Genomic DNA, 17,968 nt, shown 5'->3' on the forward strand with positions numbered 1-17,968 from the left:
GGCTAGAAAAGCCCCGTGACAGATGGGGGAGGTGGCTTTCGGGTGCACCCTGGGGCAATGCCAACTTCAGCCCTGAAAGCCCCTCAAGCCCCACCTGGGTGCAGAACCCGGCAGCAGTAAATGGCCCCAATCTTCCCCAGAACGGGCACAGGCCCGCTGTGCGCATCTGGGACGTGGAAGAGAAGAGTCAGGTGGCGGAGATGCTGGGCCACAAGTACGGTGTGGCCTGTGTGGCCTTCTCCCCCAATATGAAGCACATTGTGTCCATGGGCTACCAGCACGACATGGTACTCAACGTCTGGGACTGGAAGGTAAGAGCTGACTGGTGGGTGTGTGACAGGCAGCCAGCTGCCAGAACACCCTGAGTCTCGGGCATTGGGAGAACTAAATGAGGTAACTTGGTAAAGGGTTTAACCAGCAAATATTTGTTGAGCATCTACTACATGCCAATCCCGGTTCTAGGCACCTGTTGCAGGGCATGTGACAAGCTGTCAACCCAGGGAACATATAATTCTTTTTATATTGACCAGCTGTGACCTTGAGCAAGGGACCTAACCTCTCTGTGAGTCTGTTTCCTCATCTGTAAAATGGGTATAATAGTATCCGCTTTGTTGAGTTGTGAGAATTCAGTGAGTTGATATGCTCTGGAAGGCTGGACTTTGGAACAGCTTGGGGAGGACTTGGAGTCGGGAGAAGTGGGTATCAAGTCCTGCCTCTGTTCATGACCTGCTGTGTGACCTTGAGCATGTGACAGCCCCCTCTGAGCATGACAGGGTGGTGGGGAGAAGCACCTCCCTTGTCGGACTGATGAGGGGATTCCACGAGTTATCCTGTGAAGGGCTCAGCAGGGCCCAGAGTAAGAGCCCGATATCCGGCAGCGTGGGTCGTATTGTCCTTACCTTCCAGCTGTGGCTGTCCTCAACACCACGTGTGAGCTGCAGGGCTTGGACTCTTGAGGAGAGCTCTGGAACTTACTCTCACATGGGAACCTTTCCAGGCCTCAGTCTCCTCTGTGTTGGGAATGATAAGAGTGTCACACGTAGGTTTCCCCAAAAAGGAGGGCCCAAGGAAAACAGACTTGGAGCAGGGGAGGGTGGAGAGATGCAGGGCTGAGGGCAAAGGCTCAAAGAGGCTGATGAGGTGGGTGCTGGCGTGAACTTCTCTGCACTGATTCTTCCAGAAAGACATCGTGGTGGCCTCCAACAAGGTATCGTGCAGGGTCATCGCCCTCTCCTTCTCAGAGGACAGCAGCTATTTTGTCACTGTTGGGAACCGGCATGTGAGGTTCTGGTTCTTAGAAGTCTCCACTGAAGCAAAGGTGAGTTGCTGTCCCTGCCACCTCATCCGGGCCCAGGGGAGGAACTGTCAGGGGCAGTCGGGACTCCTGGTTCTACCTGAGATTCGGGGACAGTGGTCTCAGAGGCTGTCTAGCCTCTCAGGGGTCTGCCTTCTGCTTCTGGGCCTGCTCTCCGGGTGCTGACTGACTGGTAGGCCCTGCCGGGTAACCTCCCCTGCTGGACCCCGGGGCCAGACTTCATCCCTGGCCTGCCGCCTCCAGCCGCTCTGCCTGGAAGTGTGTGTTCTCTTTGTTCTTCCCTTCTCCATTCGGAGGAGTTTCTGAGAGTTCTCCTGTTCAGCTGTGTCATATCCACTGGTCATGAGAGGCCCGCTGTGACCTTGCTGGGGGCTAGGCCCTGTGGACAGTGTCTCACTGTGCCCTGCTCTGCCTCCAGGTGACGGGCACAGTGCCCCTCGTGGGGCGCTCAGGCATCCTGGGTGAGCTGCACAACAACGTCTTCTGTGGTGTGGCTTGTGGCCGGGGCCAGATGACAGGCAGTACCTTCTGTGTGTCCTACTCGGGCCTCCTCTGCCAGTTCAACGAGAAGAGGGTGCTGGAGAAGTGGATCAACCTAAAGGTACCCCAGCCTCCCTCTCTGCTGTCAGTGGGGGAAACACTCCCCATGACATGTGTCTCCAGGGACACTCAGCAGTGCCCCTGTGTGATAGTTGGTCACACCAGCTCTGGGTCTGACTTCTTGTTCTGCTTGTACAACTCTGGGAGAGTGACTTTCCCTCTCTGAGTCTCAGTTTTCTTATCTGTAAAATGGAACTACTTCTGCCTACCTCACAGAGTTGACAGGGGAGTCATGCGAGATAATATATGTAGGGCACTTAGCACAGTGCCTGGTTCCCCTGTAATGGGGGTCAGGGTTACAATTGTCTTCCCATCACCATTTGACCCAGTTAACGTTTCTTTTCTTCACTGGGCACTCTTAGCTGGTGGGAGGACCGCTTTTTTTTTCTTTTTTAATCTAAGGTATCATTGACTTAATAATTTTTATATTACTTTTATAGTTAAAGACTATATAAAATACATAAAATTTTAAACTGAAAGGTGATATATCAATAAATTACAGAACCACTTTTCTTCAGGATCTGAGGGTTTGCATCCAAGCTGTCTTCCTGTCCTGGGATTGGATGCCTGTTTGGCTGTTAGCAGGAGCGTCACAGTTTTCCTCCTTGTCCTATTCCTGCTCTTATGACTCCCCTCTGGAGCTCAGCTTTAGGGTTAATGGCATGGCAAGAGGTGTGTGGAAGAATTCCAAGCTTTATCTGTCTTTCCTAGTTGGTTAAACGTCATTTATTTCTCTCATTTGAATCCTCTTGCTAGAACTCATGCAGCTTTTAAGCAAGTCAGAAGCTTTGGATAGATAGGTGTTTAGCCCCTGAGCAGGTGTCTTAAATGACCCATAAACTTAGTCCCTCTAGTTTTGGAAAAACTCCTCTAAGCTGTATCCAGAGGTCTGGCAGTTCCTGCCCCTTCTATCTGCATGCCCTGGCAGAAGAGACAGTCCTTCCTATATATAATAACTTTTTTCTATGCTGCTTTAAAGTATAATCTCTATGAAGGTTTTTTTTTTTTTAATTTATTCATTTATTTATTTATATATATATTTGGCTGTGTTGGGTCTTCGTTTCTGCACGAAGGCGCTCTCCAATTGCGGTGAGCGGGGGCCACTCTTCATCGCGATGCGCGGGCCTCTCACTGTCGCGGCCTCTCTTGTTGCGGAGCACAGGCTCCAGACGCGCAGGCTCAGTAGTTGTGGCTCACGGGCCCAGCTGCTCCACGGCATGTGGGATCCTCCCAGACCAGGGCTCGAACCCCTATCCCCTGCATTGGCAGGCAGATTCTCAACCACTGTGCCACCAGGGAAGCCCTATGAAGGTATTTTTAAGCAATAAGGAATAAAGCCTAAAATTTAATTTAAGCCTAAAGTTCAACACTGCTACTGCAAGTGACCTATCTGAATTCACAGTCGGCTGAGGAGATATTTTCCACACACAGCTGAATTCCTCTATAACAATGATAACTCTGTCCCAATTTGTGCCTCTGTCTGCCTGCTGCCCCCTTTCCTTCAATAGTGACTGAGCACTATATCCTGATTTCAAAAATCTTAACATTTGCAAAAATGGACTTCTTAGACCCTAAAACTGTAAGGCTTTTCTGGAGGCCCAAGGCTGTTCTGTCAGCCCCCGTATCCCTGAACTGGGCCACACAAAACACTAAGTCCACTTTGGTCCCCTTTGCCCCCACAGGTCTCGCTGTCTTCCTGCCTCTGTGTCAGCCAGGAGCTCATCTTCTGCGGCTGCACAGATGGGATAGTCCGCATATTCCAAGCCCACAGCCTGCAATACCTCGCCAACCTGCCCAAGCCGCACTACCTTGGAGTGGATGTGGCCCAGGGCCTGGAGCCCAGGTACTGCCTGGCACGGGGAGGGAGAGGGGCCTGCCTAGAGTCTGTCTGCTGGTATCCATCCATGCTTCCAGACCCATCTACCTACTGGCCAGCCTTGGGCTGGAAGCAGGATACAGGCTTTAAGGAGGCAGCAGGATCTCGTGAAGTCTGCAGTCTAGTGAGGGTGCTGGATGATAAATGAGTGCGTAAACAAGATCATTTCAGATAGTCGTAAATGCTTTGGTGAAATAAAGCAGGGACTCAAGAAGGAGAGTGTCTGGGGGTGGGGCTGTTGACTGGGTGGCCAGGGGAGGCCTCTCTGGTGAGAACAAGCCAGCTGTGTGGAGAGCTGGGTCCCGACAGCAAATGCAGAGGCCTTAAGGGGATAGCACACTGGGCTCGGTGTGTCACAGGAACGGCTGGGGGCTGTGTGGCTGGAGCCCAGTGTGCTGGGGGGAGGGTGGTAGGAGACAGGTGCGAGCATTGATGGAAGCTGCTGAGAGGAGCTTGGAGCCTATTCTGAGGTCACTGGGCAGCCACTAGGACCTCAGGCACTGGTGTTACTTGGTCAGGCCTTGAGTAGTAGCTCCTCTGGCTGCCACGTTGAGAGCGGGTGGAGGGGCTGAGCTGTGGCTTATCTTCCCCTTTGTTGTAAGTCTGTTTTGTGGGGGTGGGGGGCTACCTAACCAGAGGGTTCTGGGTGCCTGGGGCTGCCTCTTCGTAGATTGCTGGACACTACCTCCTGGGTGTGTCTTTTCTAAGAGAGCGCGTGGAGGGGCTTACTGGATGTCGCAAAGGAAAGAGAAGGTGGGTGAGCAACCCACAGACAGTAGTGTGTTGTAGTGGCCGGGGTGCCCAGCTCTGCCACCTTCTACCGTGTGCTGTGTGGCCTCGGGCAGGTCACTGTATCAACCAGTGCTTCAGTTTTCTCGTCTGTAAAATATAGTACCTACCTCTCATGGAGATTGTGGGAGTTCAGCACAACTAAAGCTCTCGGCTCGGCACACAGTAAGTGCTCAGTCAACTGTAGCCTTGGTAGGAAGGCCCCAAGCCAGGGCCCCCTTACACAGGGAATTTTGATCATGTGTTTGTGAGGCTGAGAGAGAGAAGGCCTGATCTTTGTGCCCATTATCCTATGCTCAGAGAGAGAGGATGGAGCTTGGGCTGAGTGAAAAGGGGAGAGAAATATGAACAGGAGTCGAAAATTCAAACGCTCTTAGGGGCCAGGCAGAAGCTTCCAGTTTACAGTCTCTGTATTAGAAGCAAAGCAAAGAAAGAAGATGGAGGAGTGAGAAGTGGAGTTGGAGTAGGAGAGATGGGTCACCACAAAGATCATAAGGGATGGCATTGCCAGGCAGGGGGCAGCTCAGGCATCATCAGAGGCAGCTGTTACTACTCACAGTGACATTGATGGTCATTGATGACTCACGTGGCCTTGTCAGCTTCCTTTTCTGCAGGAAGTCAGAAGCCATCTACCCGGATACAGTGGCGCTGATCTTCGACCCCATCCACCAGTGGCTGTCCTGTGTGTATAAGGACCACAGCATCTACATCTGGGATGTCAGAGACATCAACAAAGTAGGCAAGGTGTGGTCGGAGCTCTTCCACAGCTCCTACGTCTGGAACGTGGAGGTGAGCCCCTCTCTCCCTCCCCCTCCCCCTGCTCAGCCCCCAGCTGGTGCTCAGCTGAGGAAGCTTCTGCAGAGTTTGGGGAACCCGTTCAGCCATACCTGCAAAAGATACTAATGGACCCCTACTATGTGCCAGGTGCTGTTCTGGGTGCTGGGGACACAGCTGGGCAGGAAACTGACACAAGTCCTGATCTCCTGGAGCTCACATCCGGGTGGTAGAGTAAACCTGTAAACATATCAATATGGAACATGCCAAGTACAATACTTCTCTGAAGAAAAACAAAGCTGCCTAGGGGAAAAGGGGTTCAAGGGTGCTATTCTAGAAAGGAGAGTGGCCAGGGCAAGCCTCTCTGAAGATGTGACATTCGAGTGGGGGGACCTGCAGGAAGTCAGGGGTGAGGCACGCCACCATTGTGAGTGCGGCAAGGGCAAAGGTCCTACAGCAGCAGCGTGTGTACCTCAGGGAGCTTTCTGTCGAGGGCATTTACGTAATTCATGGCTTTTTTTTTTTTTAAATAAATTTATTTATTTATTTATTTATTTATTTATTTTTTGGCTGTGTTGGGTCTCCATGGCTGTGCATGGGCTTTCTCTAGTTGTGGCGAGCGGGGGCTACTCTTTGTTGCGGTGCGCAGGCTTCTCATTGTGGTGGCTTCTCTTGTTGCGGAGCACGGGCTCTAGGCGCATGGGCTTCAGTAGTTGTGGCGTGCGGGCTCAGTAGTTGTGGCACACGGGCTTAGTTGCTCCACGGCACGTGGGATCTTCCTGGACCAGGGCTCGAACCCGTGTCCCCTGCATTGGCAGGCGGATTCTTAACCACTGCGCCACCAGGGAAGCCCGCCCCCCCCACCCCCCGCCTGTTTCTTAATTGGGCTGTTTGTCTTTTTACTTTTGAGTTGTAAGAGTTCTTTATATATCCTGGATACTAGACCCTTAACAGGTATATAAGTTGCAAATATTTTCTTCCATTCTTTTTTTTTTTTTAGAAGTTTTATAGCTTTGTTTAATTTTATTTATTTATTTATTTATTTATTTATTTATTTATTTATTTATGGCTGTGTTGGGTCTTCATCACTGTGTGCCAGCTCTCTCCAGTTGCGTCAAGTGGGGGCCACTCTTCGCTGCAGCACACAGGCCTCTCATCGTGATGGCCTCCCCTGTTGTGGAGCACGAGCTCCAGGCGCACAGGCTTCAGCAGTTGTGGCTCACAGGCTCCAGACTGCAGGCTCAGCAGCTGGGGTGCACGGGCTCAGCCACTCCACAGCATGTGGGGTCCTCCCAGACCGGGGCTCAAACCCACGTCCCCTGCATTGGCAGGCGGATTCTCAATCACTGCGCCACCAGGGAAGCCCTTCTTCCATTCTTTATGTCTTTTCACTTTCTTGATGGTGTCCTTTGATGAACAAAGGTTTTTAATTTTGATGAAGTCCAATTTCTCTATTTTTTGATTTGTTGCTTGTGTCTTTGGTGTCATATCTAAAAAACCATTGCCAAATTCTAGTCATGAAGATTTACTCCTATGTTTTCTTCTAAGAGTTTTATTATTTTAGCTCTTCCACTTAGGTATTTGATCTCTTTCGAGTTAATTTTTGTATATGGTGAAGTAAGGGTCCAAATTCATTATTTTGCTTGTGAATGGATAATCCCAGCACCACTTGTTGAGCAGACTATTCTTTCCTCCTTAGGTGATCTTGGCACACTTGTTGAAAATCAACTGGCCATAGATGTATGGGTTTAATTTTGAATTCTCAATTTTATTCTACTGATATATTTCTGTCTTTATGCCAGTACCACATTGCTTTGATTACTATAGTTTTGTAGTGATTTGGTTTGACTATCTGGGGATCCTTTGCAATTCTATATGAATTTTAGGATCAGCTTTTCCATTTCTGCAAAAAAGACTGTTTATGTCCTTTGTAATCTTTATAATTTCCTTTCTTCTGCTAGCTTTGGTTTATTTTGCTCTTCTTTTTCTAGTTCCTTAAGGTAAGAAGTTAATTGATTTGAGATCTTTTTTTGTAGGCATGTACAACTGTAAATTTCCCTCTGAGCATTGCTTTTGCTGCATCCCATAAGCTTTGGTATACTGTGTTTTCATTTTCATTGGTCTCAAAGTATTTTCTAATTTCTCTTTTGATTTCTACTTTGACCCATTGGTTATGTAAAGGTCTGTTAATATCCACATATTTGTTAATTCTCCATATTTCCTGTTATTCATTTGTAATTTCGTTCCACTGTAGTTGGAGAAGATTGTATGATTAAAGTCTCTAAAGTTTATTGAGACTTATTTTGTGGCCTATATGTGGTCTATTCTGGAGAATGTTCCATGTTCATTTGAGAAAAATGTGTTTTGCTGTTATTGGGTGTTCTTTATCTCTCTAGATCTATATATATATATATTTTAAGCTGAAGCAGTCATTCATTTTATTTATTTATTTATTTATTATTTGGCAGTGTGGGGTCCTAGTTGCGGCACGTGGGATCTTTCGTTGAAGCACGTGGGCTCTTTGTTGTGGCACACGGGCTTCTCTCTTGTGGTGCACGGGCTCAGTAGTTGTGGAACGTGGGCTCTCTAGGTGTGGTGCGCGGGCCCAGTAGTTGCAATGCGTGGGCTCTCTAGTTGTGGTGCACCGGCTCTAGAGCACGCAGGCTTAGTTGCCCCATGGCATGTGGGATCTTAGTTCCCTGACCAGGGATCGAACCCACATCCCCTGCATTGGAAGGCGGATTCTTAACCCTTGGACCACCAGGGAAGTCCCCTAGATCTATCTTTTATTGAAAATGGAATATTGAAGTCCCCAACTATTATTGTAGAACTGTATATTTCCTCCTTCAGTTCTGTCAACTTTTTCTTCATATATTTTGGGTCTCTGTGTTAGTTGTATGTTTGTATTTGTTATATCTTCTTTATAATTGACCCTTTTTTGTCACTTGTAATAATTTTTTACTTAAAGTCTATTTTGTCTGGCATTACTATAGACATGCAAAGCTCCCTTTTGGTTACTATTTGTATGGAATATCTTTCCATACCTTCACTTTCAACCTGTATGTATTTTTGGATATAAAGTGAATCTCTTGTGGACAACATATAGTTGGATTTTTTTTTTTTTTTTTTTTTTTATTTATGGCTGTGTTGGGTCTTCGTTTTTGTGCGAGGGCTTTCTCTAGTTGTGGCAAGTGGGGGCCACTCTTCATCGCAGTGCGCAGGGCTCTCACTATCGCGGCCTCTCCCGTTGCGGAGCACAGGCTCCAGACGCGCAGGCTCAGCAATTGTGGCTCACGGGCTCAGTTGCTCCGCGGCATGTGGGATCCTCCCAGACCAGGGCTCGAACCTGTGTCCCCTGCATTGGCAGGCAGACTCTCAACCACTGCGCCACCAGGGAAGCCCTGGATTTTTTTTTTTAATGCATGCTGCCATTTATTTTCTTTTGATTGAAGAGTTTAATCCATTTACGTGTAAATCAATTGTTCATAAAGTAGGTCTTCCTCTTGCCATTTTGCTATTTGCTTTCTATATGATATCTTTAATGTTTCTTAATTCTTTTATCACTACCTTCTTTTGTGTTTAATTGATTTTTTGTAATGTTCCATTTTGATTTCCTTCTCATTTCCTCTTCTGTATATTTTAAAGTTATTTTTTTACTGGAAGTTACAAGTGACATCTTACATTAGTAACAAACTAGTTTGAAGTAATACCAGTTTAGCTTCAGTAGTATGCAAACACTCTGCTCCTTATATACCTCTGTCCCTCCCCCTGTATGTTGTAATTGTCACAAATTATGTCTTTATACACTGTATTCTCATTAACACTGATTTTAAATTATTGTCTTATGCCTTTGTCTTTTAAATCATATAGAAAAAAAGAGGAGTTACAAACCAAAAATACAATAATTCTGGCTTTTATATTTATTTATATAGTTACCTTTACCAGTGTTCATCATTTCTTCATGTGACTTCAGGTTCCTGTCTCATGTCTTTTCACTTAACCCTGAAGGACTCTCTTTAGCATTTCTTGTAGAGCAAGTCTACTGGCCACAAATTCCGTCAACTTTTGTTATATGTGAAGTCTCCCAATTTCCCCATTTTTTAATTTTTATTTTATTTATTTATTTATTTGGCCACACCATGCCACATGTGGGATCTTAGTTTCCCGATCAGGGATCAAACCCACACTCCCTGCATTGGAAATGCAGAGTCTTAACCACTGGACCACCAGGGAAGTCCCCAGTTTCTCCATTTTTGAAGGATGATTTTGCTTGATATAGAATTCTTGGTTGACAATTTTTTCTTTATAGTACTTTAAATGTGTAGTCTCACTGCCTTCTGGTTTCCATGATTTCTGATGAGAGATCAACTGTTAATTTTATTGAGGATCCTTTCTATGGGATAAATCACTTGCCTCATGTTGCTTTTAAGATTTTCTCTTTTGGGGCTTCCCTGGTGGCGCAGCGGTTGAGAATCTGCCTGCCAATGCAGGGGACACGGGTTCGAGCCCTGGTCTGGGAAGATCCCACATGCCGCGGAGCAACTAAGCCCGTGAGCCACAGCTACTGAGCCTGCGCGTCTGGAGCCTGTGCTCCGCAAGAAGAGAGGCCGCGACAGTGAGAGGCCCGTGCACCGCGATGAAGAGCGGACCCCGCTCACCGCAACTGGAGAAAGCCCTCGCACAGAAACGAAGACCCAACACAGCCAAAAATAAATAAATAAATAAATAAATTTATTTAAAAAAAAAAAAAAAAGATTTTCTCTTTTGGATTTGGCTTTCAATACTTTGTGGTATGTCTTGATGTGGATCTCTTTTAGTTTGTTTATCCTACTTGGAGTTTTTTAAGCTTCTTTAATGTGTTGATTCTTTTATCAAATTTGAAGTTTTTGGCTATAATTTTTTTTAATATTTTTTATGCCCTTTTCCTGTTCTCCTTTCTCTCTGGTACTCCTGTAATGTATACGTTGGTATTCTCCATGGTGTTCCATAAATCCCTTGGACTTTATTTATTTTTCTTTATACTTTTTTCTTTCTGATCCTTAGACTAGGTAATTTCAATTGACCTCTTTTCAGGTTTAATGATTCTTTTCTTTGCCTGTCAAATTTGCTGTTGAACCCTAGTGAATTATTTATTTATTTATTTTAAAGGGATACCATATATATAGGCATACCACATGTTTATTTATTTATTTATTTATGGCTGTGTTGGGTCTTCATTGCTGTGCACGGGCTTTCTCTAGTTGTGTCGACTGGGGGCTACTCTTCGTTGTGGTGCGCAGGCTTCTCATTGTGGTGGCTTCTCATTGCAGAGCACGGGCTCTAGGCATATGGGCTTCAGTAGCCGCAGCATTTGGGCTCAGTAGTCACGGCACATGGGCTCTAGAGCACACGGGCTTCAGTAGTTGCAGCATGTGGGTTCAGTAGTTGTGGCTCGTGGGCTCTAGAGCACAGGCTAAGTAGTTGTGGCGCATGGGCTTAGTTGCTCTGTGGCATGTGGGATCTTCCTGAACCAGGGATCGAACTGCATTGGCAGGCAGATTCTTAACCCCTGCGCCACCAGGGAAGTCCCTGAATTTTTTATTTTAGTTATTATACTTTTCAGCTCCATGTTTCTACTTGGTTCCTTTTTATAATTTCTGTCTCTTTATTGATATTCCCTGTTTGATGAGACATCATTCTCCTGGTTTCCTTTAGTTCTTTTGTCCATAATTTCTTTGATCTCTTTCAGTATATTTAAAACAGTTGATTTAAAGTCTTTGTCTAATGAGTCCAATCTGGGCTTCCTGTTAATTTCTTTTTTCCTGTGAATGGAACCCGTGTCCCCTGCATTGGCAGGCGGATTCTTAACCACTGCGCCACCAGGGAAGTCCACTTTCTTCTTTTCTTGCATGCCTGTCTCATAGTTTTTTGTTGAAAACTGGATATTTTGATTGTTATAATGTGGTAACTTTGGAAATCAAATTCTCCCCCTCCCCAAGGCTTGTTGTGGGTTGTAATTGTTTAGTGACTTTTCTAAACTATGTAAGGATTGTATTCTTTTTCATCTGTGGTCACTGAAGTCTCTATTCCATTATCTTAGTGGTCAGCTAGTGATTTGACAGCAGTTTCTTTGAATGTCAAAATTCAGCAGCTTCTTTCTTCATTAAACTCTCCCTTGGTTGTTGTAAGTTAGATTCCAGAGTTCTGAAAAAGTTGATTCTGAAAGTTTATGCCAGTTTAAGTTTGCTTTGGTGGAGGTATGGCTTCTTGGATTTCACTACTCTGCCATTTTCAGTGATGTCACTTGATCCTCATTTATTCTTCATTCTACAGTTAACTATATATTTAATCCTTATGTTGACGTCTCTCTAGTTATTTTTGTTGTCATGGCTTATTCTTGAGAAGATTTGTCAGGAACAGTTCGTGGGGACAATGTTTCCTGAGTTTTTGCATGTTGCTAACAGTTTTTGCCCTTTATACTTGAAAGTCACTTTTGCTGGATAGAAAATGCTTGGCTCACATTTTCTTTCCTTGTCTATCTTAAATATGTTAGCCCATTTTCTTATGGTTATTGAAATGTCTGATGTCTTTCTTTCCCTTTTAAGTGACTTGCTGCTTTTGTCTAGAAGCCCAAAGAATTTTTTCTTTTTAAGCCTAGTTATTTTACTCAAGAGTGTGTCTTGCTATTGTTTTTGTTTTTGTTTTTGTTTTTTAAACGTTTCTTTAATTAATTAATTTATTTTTTATATTTTATTTTTGGCTGTGTTGGGTCTTCGTTTCTGTGCGAGGGCTCTCTCCAGTTGCGGCGAGCGGGGGCCACTCTTCACCGCGGTGCGCGGGCCTCTCACTATCGCGGCCTCTCTCATTGCGGAGCACAGGCTCCAGACGCGCAGGCTCAGTAGTTGTGGCTCACGGGCTTAGTTGCTCCGCGGCATGTGGGATCCTCCCAGACCAGGGCTCGAACCCGTGTCCCCTGCACTGGCGGGCGGACTCTCAACCACTGCGCCACCAGGGAAGCCCCGGTATTGGTTTTTATAGTAGATTTTTTTTTTTCTTTTTTTTTTGTGGCTGCGCCATTTGGCTTCTGGTATGCTTTTTTTCTTTTCCTTTTATCTTTTTTTAATTGAAATATAGTTGATTTACAGTTTTGTGCACTTTTCCTTTTATTTTAAAGAGTAACTTTGTTTGGGGCTTGCTTGGCATGGGTCCCTTTTTTGTTGTTCATTTTTAAGTGATACTGGTTTTTCTGAATTTTTAGAAGTTGGTGTGGTTCAGGGCAGCTAACTTGCCAAGAAAGAACTCCATTTTCTAATGCTTTTTATGTTTCAAAATATGGCAGCTTGCTTTCTGATATTTCCTTGTTATGTTCCTATTTATATGTTATGTCCTTACTTTTATCTGTACTTCTTCCTTACTTTGTCTCTCTTGTCCCTATCCTGATCAATTTTGTTTCCATTCCCAGCAGTTTCTCCTCAGTATAGGCCTTTGTCCTGAAAGGAGCCCTGGCAGGTTAGTTTTGAGAGCTCACCAGGCCTTGATTTCTCCAGCCCCTTCAGGCCTTGCTGCCGAGCCCTGCACTCAACCACTATTGGAGTGGATAACCCCCCACCCGCACCCTGCCAAGTTCAACTACTGTTCAGTTTGGCCAGTTGTGCTTTCCAGTGAATACCTGCTGGCTACTTTGAGGTTAGAATACCTCATTGCTCCTCTCTGCTTTCTCCCATATACATGTTGAGAACATGTAGGTCTTACGACTGGAGGTAATTTGTTCCTACCTGCTTGTATTTGGGGAGTTATGAGAATATCTTGTTCACCTACTTTTGTTATAAATATTTTCCATGGGGTTTTGCTTTTGCTTTCAGGTTTCTCTTTTTCACGTGGGAATTTTGGATTAAAAACCTATGATGCTGCTGTCATCATCATCTCAGAGTCCAGGCTTCCATATTTTGAAATTTCTTTATATGTTATCTCTTTGTCTCTCTGACTTGCTTTCTGAATAACGTCTTTAGTTCTATCTTTCAATTCAGTTAATTTTCTTTTCAACTATGTCAAATCTTTGGTTTTTAATGTTTTATTTTTCATTTCTAGAAGTAGTTCTATTTTGTTCCTTTTCAGCTCTGCTTGGTTGTTCTTTATAGTTTCTGGTTGGCTACTCATACTTTTAATCTTGTCAAAGTTCTTTTATTTCTTTAAACATAGTTATTTTATAGTCTGTTAGATAATTCCAGTATTTGAAGCTAGACTCTGTTGTTTCTGCTGCTTCTTGCTCATGGTACCTTGTTTCCTTTTGTGCTTAGTGATTTGCGCTACCCATTTTCCTTAGAAATTTATTTGTGGGGATGTTTTATGGACTGGACTGAAGATGGAGCATGGGTAATATATGGTAGCATTTTGTGTCTTTTTTTTCTTGCAAGGCATTACACTAAGGCTGTTTATCTGCAACTTACTTTTTTTTTACCATGCAATAGTATATCATAGTGCTGTCATTGAAGTGGTTGTAATGAATCGCCCTTTGCCTTGTTCTCTGGGGACTGTAGGTGTATCCTGAGTTTGAAGATCAGAGAGCTTGTCTGCCATCAGGATCTTTTCTGACTTGTTCCTCAGACAATACCATCCGCTTCTGGAACATGGACAGCAGCCCTGACTCTCACTGGCAGAAGAACATCTTCAGTAATGTGAGGGGCTTCATTGTGAGCCATCTTTTAGGAGGAACAAAGGCCTACTTGAAGCTAGGATAGGAGGGTAGGAGGGAGTTTTATGGAACCTCAGTGTTAAGCTTCACTAGGGACAGGAACCAGGAACCAAGGCTGGTCACTCTCTGTCTCCTATCTCATTTCTCTCTCTCTCCCTCTCTTTCTTTCTAGGTGACATGGTCTTTCCTCTCTGCTTTTTTTTTTTTTTTTTTTTTAATTTCATTTTCAGCCGTGTCGGGTCTTGGTTGTGGTCCTCTCTGCTTTTCTTTACCACTCAGCTCCTGCTCTCTAGGTGTGTGTGGACACAGCCACTCCAGGCAACCTGACATACTCAACAAAGAAGAAATTGCTCCCCAAGTCTTGAGTTAGAACTCCCTTGGAGAGCACCCGATGGGCCAAACCAGGCAGGGGCGTCTCCCATCTAGCTAGCTGCCACGCAGTGAAGCCTGAGGTGGAGGTGCTGGCAGGATCCCAAAGAGAGCCATGATGAGAGGCTGGGGAGAAACACTTTACTGAAGAAATGGTTGGTGTTGCTAGGTCAGTGAGGGAGCTTCTCTGAGGAGCTGAGGCCTGAATCATGCATTCACTGATTCTACAGATAGTTATTAAGGTCAGTGCTAGGTGCTGTGCTGCATGCTGGGGACACATCAGTGACTAAGACAGACCCTTCTCCTGCCCCCGGGACACCTACAGTCTAGTAGGGGGAGGCAGCCAGCCAATAACTGCACAAATTATGATATAATCACAAGCATAATAAGCACCATGTAAGAAAGTTATAAGGTATGAGTAAGATATATCTAAAATCAGTCATCTGATTTTATCTGTGGCATTAGGGGCAGCCTCCTGGAGGAGGAGATAACTGAACTGAGATATGGAGGATTGGGAGGAGTAAAGAGGGGAGGGGAGAGTGTTCTACACCAAGGGACAAAGGGCCTTATGGCTGAAAAGAGCTTGATGAGTTGGAAAACCCAAAAGAGGTTAGTGTGGCTGGAACAAAAAAGGCTCTTAATGCAGGGTGTGTATAGCAAATGTTCCTTTACGACTCCCCTCACCAGCGCCCCACGTCCCCCTGCCATACTGCCATCTTCTCTTCTGCATCTGTGATAACCATGTTGTATTTGGTTGCACACAATAGAAAAACCCAAAATGAGGTAAAAGTTTGATTTTCTGACTTGTAAAAATAGTCTAGAGGTAACTAGTCCAGGCTGTTTTGGCAGCTGTAGGAAACCCTTAGAGGCCCAAGAGCCGTCCAGCTCTCCACTCTGCCCATTTTGAAGGAGTGGCCCTTGTCATCATGGTCCAGGATGGCTGCTGGTGCTCCAGTCATCCCATCCACGTTCCAGGCAGCAGGACAGTGGGAAAGAAGCAGAAGAGTTTTCACTTGCTTTACACCTCATTGACCAGAATTTATTGACACAGCTTCATCTAGATGTAAGGGAGTCTGGGAAACATAGTTATTATTCTGAGTGATGAAGCTCCCAGGTCAGAATTGGAGTTCTGTTACTAATGAAGAATGGGAGACTGACTATCAGGAGAAAAAATTGCAGAGGTGCTCCAGAGCTTCTCATAGCACTGACCTAAGTCCTTTCCCGCTTGCAGACCCTGCTGAAGGTTGTGTATGTGGAGAATGACATCCAGCACCTGCAGAACATGTCACACTTCCCAGACCGGGGGAGTGAGAATGGGATGCCTGTGGACATGAAAGCTGGGGTACGAGTCATGCAGGTCAGTCCTGATGGCCAACACTTGGCTTCAGGCGACCGAAGTGGAAATCTGAGGCAAGTGGGCCCTGGCGTTGTCTAGTGTACATCTCCCAGCTTAGGCTCAGGTACTAAGGGCAGTGGGGAGGAGCCCTGGCCTTGGCACCTCCAGCTGCCTGTTGGGAATGAGGGACTGTGAGTAGCAATCTGGTAGCCAGCCACCCCTGGGAACATAAGCTGAGAAGGGGCTTCCAGAAGGGCTAGCTCAGGGTAGATCAGGGTAGCTACCGGGGCCTCAGCAGCTGGGCCATGTGAGCTCTGCCTGCAGGGTGGACAGGCAAACTTGCATGACTCTCGGGCATGGTGACACCTTCTCAGCCACATGGTACCACTGCTGAACCGTCAGAGAAGATGCCAGCTGGAGCTTGGCATTTCTGGTGGCCCTGGGAGAGGGACCAGAGGATGGGACATCTGAGGGCTCGGGCTGTTTACCACCCTGCAGAGGTTTTTCAAGATGTGACAGGCCCAGTAGGTGCTGAGAGAATATGAGCCCTGTCCCAGGGATCAGGTTTAAGGTGGCGAATGACAGCTGTGACCACCTGGGTGGTGGCGCTGTTGCGGAATGGGAGGGACCGGGCACTGGAGAGCACGTGCCCCATAAAGGGGCAGCCACCACGCAGCACCGGTAGTATAGGCTCCAAGTTGTCGTATCTTCCCATTGTCCAAGAAGAGCCTAAAGTGCGGATTTTTTCTGTGAAATTCCATGGTTTTTAAATGTTGGCAACTGTTCTGTTGTCAATCACTGCATGAGGCAAACTGAACGTGTCAGGGGGCTGCTTCCGTTGACAGCACTCTGCTGTGAATGGTGAAAACAGTACGGAGAGGTAACATGGGCATAGCGATCTTCCCCCAGGCTGGCTGCTGGCCTGAGTACCATGGGTGTTGACTGATTTAATCCTCTCACCAACCCTCTGGTGTAGGTGCTGTTATTCGCTCCACTTTCAGATGGGTTCACTGAGGGAAGAGAGGCCAAGTGGCTAGGCTAAGGTCACATGGGTAGAGAGTGGAGGAGCTGGAATGACTCTTATTTCAGTCCTGGATGACCTGTTGTCTGATTTCATTTGGCAAGAATGTGAGGAAAGTCTGGATCTGAGACTCTTTAAGAATGAGAGGGAGTTCCCTGGGGGTCCAGTGGTTAGGACTCCACGCTTTCACTGCTGAGGGCCTGGGTTCAATTCCTGGTCAGGGAACTAAGATCCTGCAAGCCACACTGTGCAACCAGAAAAAAGAAAAAAGGAAAAAAAGAATGAGAGATTGGAATCAAATGTTCCCACTCATAGGTCCTATCCTTGAGTATGACCTCTGACCCCTGCCCCAGCCCCAGGGATCACCTCTGATATATCCCTACCCTAACCTTTGTTCCCCCAGAAGACCATCCTAGGTGTTACCCATGGAACCACAAGGGGCGGGGTGCCCGCTGAGGTGCTCGCAGGCTTGGCAGGTTTTTAGATGAGGAACAGGTTGGGCACCTGTAGACTACTTGGCCAGGGCAGGGTGTTCTCCACGTCACCTACGTGGCTGCTCTGACCTTTTCTAGTAGTGGCAGAGCACCTGAGCTGAGGGGTGGGGGCGCCAGGCAGGGTACAGCAGGTAGTGTGTATCTCCCAGGATCCACGAGCTGCACTTCATGGACGAGCTGGTCAAGGTGGAGGCCCATGATGCTGAGGTGCTGTGCCTGGAGTACTCCAAGCCTGAGACAGGTGAGCCCATGGCACGGGAGCAGCCTGCCTGGCAGAGCCACAGGGAGGAGTCGTTGGTGTCTGGTGGGACCGTGAATGACAGGGCAAGACTCGACTTGTTTACCCTGGTCCCCAGTGCCCCGAACAGAGCTCAGGCTAAAGAGGTGAAGGTTGAATGAGTGAATATATGAATGAGCTCCTCCTCTGCTGGAGAAGATAAAGATGGAGCAATAGTCAAACATATTCTTTTGAAAAAGTTTGATGCTTACAGAAAAATTGCAAGAATATTATAATGAATACCTGTAGCCTCTTCACCCAGGCTCCCCAAGTTTTTTCTTTTAAATCCTGTCTGACCTGTGACAATTATCTGCTTCCCCTCTTTCCATTTCTATTTGCACACCTGTGTATATATACACTTGTAATAAAATAATAGCATGTGTATTATTATTAAAGCATGTATATTATTATTATTATTTGCTGAACTACTTGAGAGTAAGTTGCAG

The 17,968-nt window shown here is 46.2% G+C and overlaps 1 protein-coding gene across 5 annotated transcripts in view; it reads left to right on the top strand.

Moving 5' to 3' along the window:
• Positions 1-17,968, top strand: part of WDR62 (WD repeat domain 62) — a 46,062-nt gene that overhangs the window by 8,927 nt on the left and 19,167 nt on the right. For 4 of the 5 annotated variants that reach the window (XM_007165183.2, XM_057533268.1, XM_057533271.1 and 1 more), the window contains exons 5-12: positions 141-311; positions 1,181-1,318; positions 1,734-1,916; positions 3,598-3,758; positions 5,180-5,369; positions 13,871-14,008; positions 15,626-15,804; positions 17,395-17,486. In XM_007165183.2, the coding sequence (XP_007165245.2) occupies positions 141-311; positions 1,181-1,318; positions 1,734-1,916; positions 3,598-3,758; positions 5,180-5,369; positions 13,871-14,008; positions 15,626-15,804; positions 17,395-17,486 (1,252 nt within the window). The remainder of the gene's footprint in view (positions 1-140; positions 312-1,180; positions 1,319-1,733; positions 1,917-3,597; positions 3,759-5,179; positions 5,370-13,870; positions 14,009-15,625; positions 15,805-17,394; positions 17,487-17,968) is intronic. The other variant, XM_057533269.1, reaches the window with a different exon arrangement.

The sequence above is a fragment of the Balaenoptera acutorostrata genome, chromosome 19 (genome assembly GCF_949987535.1).
Source record: "Balaenoptera acutorostrata chromosome 19, mBalAcu1.1, whole genome shotgun sequence".
NCBI lineage: Eukaryota > Metazoa > Chordata > Mammalia > Artiodactyla > Balaenopteridae > Balaenoptera > Balaenoptera acutorostrata.